At 40.5% G+C, this 12069-nt stretch overlaps 1 protein-coding gene across 1 annotated transcript; it reads right to left on the reverse strand.

The window, feature by feature from the left end:
* Nucleotides 1–9424: 9424 nt before the first annotated feature.
* LOC145687115 (uncharacterized) lies at nucleotides 9425–10492 on the reverse strand. The gene has a single exon (XM_081760573.1). The coding sequence runs from the start codon at nucleotides 10490–10492 to the stop codon at nucleotides 9425–9427; it is 1068 nt and encodes a 355-aa protein (XP_081616699.1).
* Nucleotides 10493–12069: the final 1577 nt, after the last annotated feature.

Consider the following 12069-nt stretch of genomic DNA (forward strand, 5'->3'; position numbering starts at 1 on the left):
CATGCTGGCGGATTTTGGAGGTTTGGACAGGTTTTCGTGTTATGAAGTTGCGAGCAGTATCCGCATTTCGCAGGATTACGACATTCCGCTGTGCTATGCGAGTTATAAATTTGACATTTCTCGCAACGCAATGGAAGGGGAGCTGGAGTGTGTGATGGCTCCACTCTGTGGCGTTTTTTATAAATGAAAGCTCCATTGCAAAGTAAATCGTCAATGGTCTCTTGAGAGCTAGTCAAAACGCGGACCATGTAAGTTGCGCCATGTACGCTTTTGATGCGTAAACACTTGAGAATGGAGTGCCCTTCAGCTTTTAGTTCCTCGCTGACTTCATCGTCGCTTATACTTGGTTCGACTCCACGTATGACTACTGATAAAGCAGGTTGTCGGCGTGGAGGAGGTTGCTGTTTTATATGTTTATCTGTTAGTTTCTGCAGGTTAGCGTTTTTCCCAAAAATTTCAAATGAGTATTTATTTCGAATAGTCGTTGCAAAGTTAGGATCTGGTGATTTAATTATGATCCCGTTGCGAGTTTTAGTGATCTGAGTGACTTGTGCTCGAGTGAAATACTTTGTTAGTTGAAGAAAAATTTGCTTCTCGTTTTGGAACTTCGGATCATAATTAATAAGTAGATAAGAATAGAACGTCGGCTTTGAGATATCTTCTAGAGAAGGAAATTGCTGCCTATCGTCAGGAGATGGTACCTCCATCTCGGTAGTGTAAGGTTGCACAGGTTGCGAAGAATGGTGCTTTTTTGGCGGTGGCGATTTTTGCTGACTGCGGGTAGTTCGCACTGGGCCTGGAGATCGCGACCGAGATCGAACACCTGCCCGCGAACCCTTGCTGTTTTTGCGTTTATCAGTCTTGCTGATAGCACCAGTTGAAGCAGAAGGTGAGGGTGTTGTTTGCCCGGTGTCGATATCCATGGTCGTCTAGATCGATGTGATGAATCAACAAAGTGCGTAACTCAGATGAATGTAGACTAAATGAGAAGAAGAAATGATGCAATAGCCAAAAATAACTGGCCTCTCTCGGGTGAAACCCTCTATCTCGCCGCACCACTACGCCCGTAGCAATGATTGCCTGGTTGCGTCCACAACTCAGGATCGATCAAAGCCTAGACTCGATACCTAGTGCCAATTTGGGTTGCTTTTGATAAAATTTTAGTAAAATTTGAATATGTAGAGTATTTTGAGTTTTTTAGATTGATTTAATTTGCATGAAGCAAATTTATATTTATTTGTATTTATATGAGAGGTAAGTTTGGGGATATTTTATTATTGGTTGCATTGATTGAGGGTTAACCAGAGTTTTATTAAAATGATAATAATAATGTTTATTTAAATATGTGTATTTTAATAGAATTAGTAATTATTTATGTGTAAAGTGTTGTTTGTGTAATGAAGATTTAAGAAAGTGTAATTTAATGTGTAATTTATGTATAATGAATTGGGTTAGCATAGAATTTGGTTGTGATATATATTTGTTGTTGATGATTAGTTGAATTAAGTATTGAATGATTGTATATTAGTAATGGTAGTTGGTTGTATTTTAATGTTGAATTTTTTAGATTGTTTTTTTAGTATTTGAAGTTAATAATGTTTTAATTTGATGAATTGTAGAATTTTAAATGTTATTTTTTTAATATTGATTTTTTGATAATGTTTTTTTGATAATGTTATTTTGATAATGATGTTATTGAATAAAATAAAAGGTTTTTATATAATTTAAATTGTTGATGATTTAGTAATATGGTTTTAGTATTTGGGCCGATTTTTGTTTATGTGTGTTTTAGATTTAAAAAGATTTTATTTAATTAAATTTTTATAATTTTAATTTAATTATGATGATATGAAATAATGTTATTTTTTTGATGTTTTTATTGTTTGAAGAAAAGTGTGGATGTTAATAAATTTATTATATAACATTATAAGCTTTTGTTGATAGATTAGAATTTATATAATTTAAAGTATATATATATTGTATTTTTTGTATATATTTTTTTAGAGATAAATAAGAGTAAATTAGGTTTTTTAAAATTTAAGATTATATTATAATTAAATTAAATAAATTAAATTAATAATTAATAATTATTTATGGTTTTGACACTAGGTACCTCGGCCGGAGAGTTGAGAGCCAAGTGGAAGTATGAAGAAAACGTTTTTTTTTTTTTTTTTTACTGTTCACCCGTCAAAGGGGTACACCCTTTCTTGGGAAAGAGAGGAGGGCTAAATTTACGGAAGAAAGGAAAGCTATGTATGGTCTATGGGTAGTTTAGGATCAAAGGTGTATTATTTATTAATCTTTATTAAGCATCAATTGTGTCTAGTAATTTCTACATAGGAGATTTCTCGGATTTCAGTTTTTTTTTTTTTTTTAATCTTTATTAAGCATCAATTGATCTGCAAGGTGTAGATATATCTGCATTCAAGGTCATCGCTTGCTGAAAGAAAATTTGACATATACATACATATATAGAAAAAGAAGCGAAAGTGACGATGATGATACAGATGAAATGAAAGAAACAATAACAAAAAATATATAGTAGTTAAGTGTAGGCAATGGGCATGTATCGGGTTTATATGAAATGAAGTGCAGTAGACGAGACAACACTTAGAAGCTGTTAAAGTAACAAATGAGGGTTATCTTCTGTCTCGAGGCAACTCGAGACTAATGAGTGACAAGTGGAGGCCCTGGTTAGTAAGGAAGGATATCACAAGTGCAAAGATGGATAAACGTAGTGAGAATAATGATGTGGATGATATATGTCATATTGTAGTTTGTGAGGATCATTGGCAGGGAGAGTCTGAGAGTACAAGGTCATAAGATGTTGAAGAGGAGTATATATATATTTTGGAGGAACGTCATGAGCCATGTCAAGATGGATAGTATCAAAAAATACAGGATTATCGGAGCTCATGCGCTTGGTGATGTACTTAGTGCGTAGAGACTCTATATGGTGTAGAATAGGAGGAAAGGTGATACGGTGGTAGAGTGGAGCCGTAGGGAAAGGCAGGCGAATACGGAATGCAAGGCGGATAGCGTGTCTTTCGATAATCTGGAGGCGTTCATAGAAGAAGGCTGGTGCTGATATCCATGCAGTGTGTCCATGAGTTAGAAGAGGGCGTAAGAATACTTTGTATGTGGTAAGAATGGTATGAGGGTGCAATCCCCAAGATGTGCCAACTAATTTTCGAATAAGGTTGAGTCTGCGTGTACTTTGTAATTGAAGTTTCCGCTCGTGTGGTTTCCATTGAAGTTTGCGATCATAGACTACTCCTAGATAAGTAATCTGCTTCGCGGAAGGTATGGTAGTACCATCAATGGTAAGGTCGAGACGATTTGGGTTTCGTCTAATACGTGAGTGTCTTTGGGGAGACTGAAAGACTATTGCTTGCGTCTTGTCAGAATTGACAGTCAGTTTCCAATGAGTGCACCAGTCAAGAAATGAATTTATAGCAGGCTGTAAAGTTCGATTGATATGCTGTACAGTAGTGCCCAAACATAGAAACGCCGTGTCATCAGCAAACTGAAAAACTTTTACGTTTGGTGGCAAAGGAGGCATATCTGCTATGTACAGAAGGAATAACAGAGGTGGTAGAACGGAGCCCTGTGGTACACCACAGTGTAGAAAGATTGGATATGATAGAGCGCTATTGATAGTAATGTAGGCAAGCCTAGAGGTAAGAAATGAGAGGATGAGCCGTATGTAGCACATTGGAAGGCGGAAACGGTGAAGTTTATACAGAAGCCCCATATGCCATACCTTATCGAAGGCTTTTTCCAAGTCAAAGAGTAAGAGACATGAGGGCCGAGATGAATTGTAATGATTGCTAATAGTAGTGGTAAGCCGAAGAAGTTGATCTGAGAGGCTGATGGCAGGTTTGAAGCCGGCTTGGTGAACTGGCAAGAGGTTATAGGTAGTGAGATGGGTATGAAGGCGGTTAACAAGAATTTTTTCGAAGATCTTACTAAAGCACGAAGTAAGTTGAATAGGACGATAGGACGAGAGAGCCTGAGGGGGTTTATTGGGCTTAGAAAACAAGAGTATTTTAGAGACTTTCCATTGAGGAGGGTAAAAGCCGGTACGAAGAATGAAATTATAAACGGAAGCAAGGAAAGTATTGAAGGAACTAGGTGTAGCTTTGATGAGGCGATATGTGACTTTGTCGAAACCAGGTGCAGTATTTCGTTTAGTGTGGAGTACTGTGCCAATGTCGGAAGAAACGATTGGCTGAGTGAGAGGTTGTGCAGGATCAATGGTATGATTGCAATGAGGGCGTAGTTGCGGTCGGGTAGGATCTGTTAGGCGTTCGATATGTCGGTAAAGCTGAGTGGCAAAATGATGAGGAGGAGGCGTAAATATATCCTGAAAATAGTTAGCGAAGGCGCAGGCCTTCTCGACATCTGTTTGAAGGGCATGTCCATGTTCGACAATGTTGTAAGTAGTGCGAGCCTTAGTGCCAGTAAGTTGATGGAATTTCTGCCAATAAACGGAAGGTTTAGATGTTTCTGCAAGTCTATTGCACGTATGGGCCCAGCGTCGACGTTTATAGGCAGCTAGATAATTTCGTACCATTCTGTTCCACCGACGATGCTGACGCAGAGCTTCAGGATTTTGAGTGTGTAAGTAGTCTCGAAACGCCTGCCGAGATGCAGTAATAATGGAATGATATTGAGGTGGCACTGGAGGTTGATGAGGGTATATGCTTTTTAGGGGGATATTAGCCTCTGCTGCGCGTGTAATGATATTTGAAAGAGTATCGACGACGTGGAGAAGTTCAACGTCCGTGTTGGGAGGAGAAACTCCTCTTAGGGCGTACTCGATATCGGATTGGTACGATTGCCAATTAGCTCTCTCATAATCATAATAGTGAATGGGCTCTCGAGAAATTTTTGGTGGTGCCGCACAAGGAACATCAAGAAGAATCGGTGCATGGTCGCTACCAAAAGGAGGCAGAATTCGTATGTTGGATACAGTAAGACTAGAAGATGCTATAACGATATCTGGTGACGTCTGACTAATTGGGCGTGTTGCAGAAGGAAGATCTAAGATTTCTGCCGCAGTGGATTGATTAATAAAATCTATGAAGCGTTGTTTTTCGCCCAGCGATCGACTATGGAGGTTGATATCAGCCATGATCAGGTAGTGTCGAAAGTTGTTGTCTATATACTGAAAAAAGTTGTGTGGTATCTCTTGACCGGGTCGTACATAAATAGTGCAGAATGTGATAATTCTATTGCGTAAGTAGATTGTAACAACATTATGTTCAGGAAGGTTCATGTGAGGAGGAAGCACATGTGTGCGGATGGGCAGATGGTTATAAGTGCCAATGGCAGTGCCGCCATGTGCTCGAGCTATATGCCGTGGACAGTCAAACCGAGTGAACTGATATCCTGAGAGTTTGACTTGATGAAGTGGGGTAAGAAAAGTTTCATTTAGAGCAAAAGCATGAACTTTTTCCTCACGGAGGAGCTGTTCAAGCATAAGCTTGTGGGTGTTGAGTGAGCGGATGTTTAAGAAGAAAAAGGTATACGCCATAATGTAATAGATCGAAGCCATATTAGACAGAGGTTTCAAGTGATGAGATATGGAAGTGGACTGTGTTCCCGGAATATGTGGCATGGAGCTGAAGATTGAAAAGAAGTTTTGCAGCAGCTGTAACTTGTGATAAAATGTGAGTGCGCAAGAAGGGATGAATATTTTGAAGAACAACTGTTGTGAAGCGCAGAAGATCTTCCACCGTGAGAGGTGTACGTAAAGAATTGTTCGGAAGAGTTGAGGAATCTATTGTACGAATGGGAACTGTAAGTTCTGGTTTTTCAGGTTGTGGTGCTGGTCTGGCGCGGCACTTGTAACTATAGGTTGGATGATCGCCAGAACAGGTAAGGCAGTGTGGAGCTTGGTTGTGATTGCTGCAAGATGATGTGGAATGTGGTCCAGAACAATAGCCACACTTTGGAGTATTTGGACACTGAGATGTTGGGTGCTGGTTGTAGGTTTGACAGCGCTCACATCTGATGGGCAGAGGAGGAGGTGAGCGAGATGGTTCTACCCTGTAGCGGCGACGATAGATGTAAGCACCATGCTGTAACAGATCGTCTATTGTGTCCTTAGAATCTGTTAAAAGACGAATCATGTACGTTGGTCCGGTATTGTTTTTAATACGGAGGCACTTCTTAAAAGAGTATTCCTCAAGACGTAACTCTGCTTCTATTTCTTCCTCGGTGTATTCTGGCGGAACACCTCGAATGACAACTGAGAGCATTGGTGCTCGGCGTGGTGGAGGTTGCGTCTTTTTGGTACTACTAGACAGCGCTTGGAGCTTTGCATTTGGGCCGAATATCTCGTAGGAAGCTTTATTGCGTAAAGTAGTGCCAAACTGGGGATCAATAGATTTTATGATTACCCCGTTTTTGGTCCGAACAATTTCCTGGATATTCGCCCGTGGAAGATATTTGACTATTTGAAGATAGATATGCTTTTCTGTTTTGAATCGGGTGTCAAATCCAGTAAGTAGGAAGTTATACAACTGAGAACGACCGGTGGAGTGTCTAGTATCTGTACCAGAAGTAGCAGCAGTATCAGACGCGGTGTTGGTGCCAGGATGTGAGGTGGATGGATCGGTATTAGGATGGACAATGTCCATAGCACCAGTATCCATCAATAGTGCTTCAGCCCATGTAGATGGAAGAGGTGAGCGAGAGCGGTTACTGTCATTGTCTGAAGAGTGACGTGCGCTTTGCGTGCGAGGACGTTTAGGCGAATTTGAAGGTGTAGAAGCTGCAGAGCCTCCTCGCGGAGGTTTGGGACCACTCCCCTTAGCCGGTTGCGAGTGCCCTCGGGGCATAGCAACCCTCACGCTCTTGTGTTCAGCCGACTAGGTAAAGGTAATAGGTAGAAAGCACCCCGTTTGGATAGGTGCTTAGGTGGCCAAACACAGCAATACAGAAAGTTAGCAGCGTAGGCGTTGTCCTAGCTCAGGCCCGTCTACGTTACGTCGATTCTTTCTCGCTATGAAGGCAGGAAACCCGAACAAGTCGGAGGAGCAGGGTAGTTACAAAAAACAGCTGTTTGACGTGTGGTACGTCACAGCTGATATGAAGATCGAAGAAAACGTTTTTTTTTTGAGGGAGACAGGATTGATTGAAATCTTTATTGTCGCATAATATTTGGAAATATGATAAACTGCCACTAGAGGGTTTCGCCCTCTCTCTTGGCCTGGGATGTGAAAGCATCAATTAACTTTTATTACATTTGTTGCTGGGCAATGTGCTGTTAAAGAAACTATTGGTAACTAACAATTACTAAAACGCAAGATTTGCAAACACATATATGTATATCAATAAAAAAAAACTTGAAACAAAAACAAAATGTAAACATTAACAGTAACTAACACATAATAGGATAATAGGATAATAAGTGCATTTAGATAAATAATAGTAAAGAGGTGCAGTGAAAGCATCAAATAAATGAATATTCAAAACATGAAAAACGTGCTAGCGAAATATAAGCATATTGTAATGGACGACATTCATGCTCATGATAATGAATGCAGTGCGCATCACATCACAACACAATGAAATATGTTAGTGAGACGAATGCTGGTTAGTCTTCTGTCTTGGGGCGGCTCAAGACTGATGAAAAACGTTGGGAAGCCCTTATTAGTGTTGTGGGATACAGTGCTATGATGGTAAAAGATGAGGAATATCATGATGAATGAGCTGTCGTCGGAAAAATCTTGCATGATGATGATCGTCTGGATGTGATCGAGCATAAATGGAAATAAGGATGCTGAGTGGTGTATAGTAGTATCGGAACTGGGAGTCTTGTTCCAAGTCTATGAATATGGTCTCGAGAAATATATCTTTATATGAATGGAGACAGTTAGCTATATATTTTTGCCGTAAGAGAGCAATATGTTGGACAAGTGGAGGAAAATCGATCTTATTATAAAGATCATCATTGGGGTATGGTAGTCTTATGCGAAATGCGAGTCTGATAGCATGACGTTCGAGAATTTCTAATCTATTGTAAAACTTCTGCGGAGCAGAGCACCAGGCTATATGACCGAAAGTGAGGACACTACGCATAAAGGCTTTATAAGTATTTAGTAATAACTTAGAGTTTAACCCCCAATTTTGACCCACGAGTCGGCGTAAAAGCTGTAATCGATTTTTTGCTTTCCCAACAAGTTTCTGGAGTTGGGCTGTCCACCGCAATTTATCATCGAAAACAATACCTAAATAGGTAACAGTTTTAGTCGGCTGTAGAAGATGATCACCAACACGTATGCGTAGCAAATTTGGATTACGGTGAACCTTACTGCGGCGGTTGGGCGGTAAAATTACTAGCGTCTGTGTCTTATCTTCGTTAACGGTGAGTCTCCATTTATCACACCATTGAAGAAATGCAGTAATCGTAGCCTGTAAGTGGACATTAATTTGCTGAATTGTTTTACCTAGCGTGAGGAAAGCAGTATCATCCGCATATTGGAATAAATATGTATTAGGTGCTGGAGATGGTAAATCCGATGCATAGAGGATGTAAAGAAGTGGCGATAAGCTTGAACCCTGCGGTACGCCGGTCAGTGGGAATATCGGATGTGATAATGTACCATTGATATTCACATAGGCAATACGATTCAGTATAAACGAATATATAACTCGAAGGTAAGTAAGAGGAATTCCGAGTTTCAATAGTTTATAAAATAAGCCGTAATGCCAAATGCGGTCAAACGCCTTCTCGAGGTCCATGAGTACGAGGCAAGACGGTAATGCTTTGTTATAATGATTGGTAATTATAGTGGTAAGTCGTAATAGTTGGTCATTGATACTATATAGCGGCCGGAATCCTGTTTGATGAGAAGGTAGAAGGTTATGTTCGCTAAGATATGGATGGAGACGACGTACCAGGATTTTTTCAAACAGTTTACCCAAAGTAGAAGTTAATTGTATGGGTCGATATGACGTCACGGAGTAAGGTGGTTTCTTAGGTTTTAAGAACATACAGACCTTGGACACCTTCCAGTCCTGCGGATAATAGCCAGTGCGTAAAATAAACGTATATACTGTTGCTAAGAAGAGAAAAAACTGCAGTGAGCATTCTTTAAGAATTCTATAAGATATACTATCGAAACCAGGAGCAGTATTGCGTTTGCGTTTGAGGGCTCCGCGTATTTCATCAGTAGTAATCGCCTGAGTCAAAGGATTGTTGTTATCTAACTCATGCGATATCGAAGGCTGAAGTAAGTTGCTAATTGCCGGTTCAGATATTCGTGGACTTAAGCGATGTGCGGAAACAGGTGGTGTAAAGACTGCTTGCAAATGAGATGCAAAAGCATCAGCTTTTGCCTGATCTGTTTGCAAAAGATGATCGTCCTGTACAAGGGGGTATGTAGTACTTACTTTCTGCCCAGTTAATAGGTTATTTTTTCCAGTACCTTGTAGGATGTGTTTCATTGATCAGCTTGTTGCATGTTTTACTCCAGCTAAGCCGTTTATGGGCAACAATGTAGTTGTGAACTGTGCGTTGCCAACGACGCGCCTGAGCCAAATATTCTGGATTTCGTGTCTTTTCATATTCACGGAAATATTGCCTGGATTTTCTTACAAGTGAAAGATATTCAGGTGGCAACATTGGTTGATACGTTTTACCATGGTAGGTTGGGATATTTTTATTAGCACTTTCAACAAGAGCAGTTGTAATGCTCTGAACGGCTTTGTTGAGACCAGTTTCAGACGTGGGCGGTTCCAACTGATCCATTGCTATACTGATATCAGTCCTGTACTGCTCCCAATTAGCTTTATCGTACAAGAATAGAGTTCTTTCGAATGATGGAGACGATGGTGGGCGTGTATGGTTGATTGTAACCTTTATGGGTAGGTGATCACTACCGATGCAATCCAAAACGGATACAGTGGCTTTAGCAACTAATGTAGGTGTACTAATAAGAACATCAGGGGTAGTTTGGCTACTAGGCCTGGTATGCCTGGGTAGGTTATATATATGACCATGTAAGCCCAGAGATATATAGTCAGAGAATTGAGTTTTATCTCTGTCGGAGCGACTGTGGATATTGACATCCGCCAAGATTAGAAGATTGCGATACTGCGAAAACAAATAACGAAAGAATTCTAGCGGAATTATATGCCCGGGACGGACATAGATCGTAGCAACAGTTAGCGCTAAGTTTGAAAGATAGATTGTCGTCACTAAGTGCTCTGGCAATGGAACATTTATTGGTACAGAGTGACATCTATAAGAAAGTTTATTGCGGATTCCAATCGCCACACCGCCTTGTGCTCTGGCGTTGGTGTCTGGGTAATCATGCCGTACAAACTGATATCTAGGAAAACGTACGGTATGTGCTGGTTTAAGCGCTGTCTCGTTTAAAGCGAATATATCGACTGTTTCTTCTAAAAGTAGTTGTTCAAATAGTATTTTATGTTGAGATAACGATCGAATATTCATAAAAAGGATGACAAGACCCATACTCAGACAGAAAAAGTTTGGTTTAAACTGCAGTATCACGTGGTGCAATATGAAAGTGAACAAATGGGCCAGAATAGGTGGCATACAGATTAACTTGAAATATAACAGAGTCCGCCGCAATAACATGGTCAAGAATGAGCTGACGTTGAAATGGAAAAATATTTTGCAAAATAAGAGTGATGTATCTCAGGAAGTTTTCCACAGTGATAGGTGAAGCAATAGATTGCGAGAATGGTACTGAAGCATCCGTCGTACGGAGCGGGACTGTCATTTCTGGTTGATTTGGATCAGGTGCCGGCTTAGACTTGCATTTGTAACTGTAAGTAGGGTGCGAAGTACTGGAACATGTGGAACAATGTGGTTGTCTACCCGTATTAGGGCACTCCTTGGTTTCATGTTGTCCTGCACAATACCCACATTTGGGAACATTTGGACATTTTGACGTGATGTGCGCATTGTAAGCTTGACACTTCTCGCATCTAACTGGGAGAGGTGCGGTAGTACGGGATGGCTCAACTCGGTGCCTTTGTTTGAAGATATAAGCTCCGTCTTGCAATAAGGTGTCAATGGAAGTTTGGGACGTGGTTAAAACACGAACCATGTATGTAGCACCATTGTTATTTTTAATGCGAATACATTTCGCTACGTCAATACCTTCTGCTTTAAGTTCCTTGAGAACTTCATCATCTGTTATTTCCGGTAGAACACCTCGAATAACAACAGACATCATTGGTGTGCGAGGTGGTGGTGGATTTTGCTTTACCTTATCGTCAGATTCGAAAGCTTGGCATTTTTACCAAATATTTCGTAACTGGCTTTGTTACGCAGTGTTATGCCGAATTTCTCGTCATCTGACTTTATGATAACACCATTCCTGGTGAAAACAATTTGCTTTACACTAGCACGAGGAAGGTATTTCATTATTTGATTGAAAATGTGACGACTATTGCTGTATTTGGCGTCATAATTAGTCAATAGAAAAGAATAAATCTTCGGGCGGGTCGGTGATGCAATATAGACAGGTGTTGTTACCGAAGTAGACGGTGTAGGCTCTTGCGGATCTGTGGTAAACTGCATTTCTTCCGTACGTTCAGGTGCTTTCTGAATATAAGTAGGTGAACGGGATCGAGAGCGTTTATCTACTGATTCAGCACTGCTTTCAGACAACGGTCGACTGCGCCGATTTTTGCGAGGATCCCGTGCTGTATCTGCCGAGGGATTGCAAGTGGGAGGCACAACTATCCCCGGTAGCCGATGCATGATCCAAAAGGATCAAAGCAATGGAAACGAGATACTCAAATGTAGATAGTATACAGGCGAAGTGCTCGGATAAGTGCAACTAAAGGCAACAGAGTTGGTCAGAGTATGAATGCAAACAATGACCTCCAAAAGCTAAGATAGAACCTTCCAGAAGATGAGGACCTTCTGTCAGCCTCCTAAGTAGCGTATCTGTACTGATCTCCCAAGTACGTCTGCAATACTTGCTCACAGTTTAGTACAGTAACTAACCACGAGAGGAGTTAGGTTCGAAGTTCGATGATGATGCGAAGAAAACTTTTTTTTTTTTGCTAGTCGCG

The sequence above is a fragment of the Thermobia domestica genome, chromosome 6, assembly GCF_964235325.1.
Source record: "Thermobia domestica chromosome 6, izTheDome1.hap1.1, whole genome shotgun sequence".
Taxonomy (NCBI): domain Eukaryota; kingdom Metazoa; phylum Arthropoda; class Insecta; order Zygentoma; family Lepismatidae; genus Thermobia; species Thermobia domestica.

Bases quoted from the DNA above. Each gene is read 5' to 3' on its own strand.
- LOC145687115 (XM_081760573.1), bottom strand. From the start codon at position 10,492: ATGGGTCTTGTCATCCTTTTTATGAATATTCGATCGTTATCTCAACAT.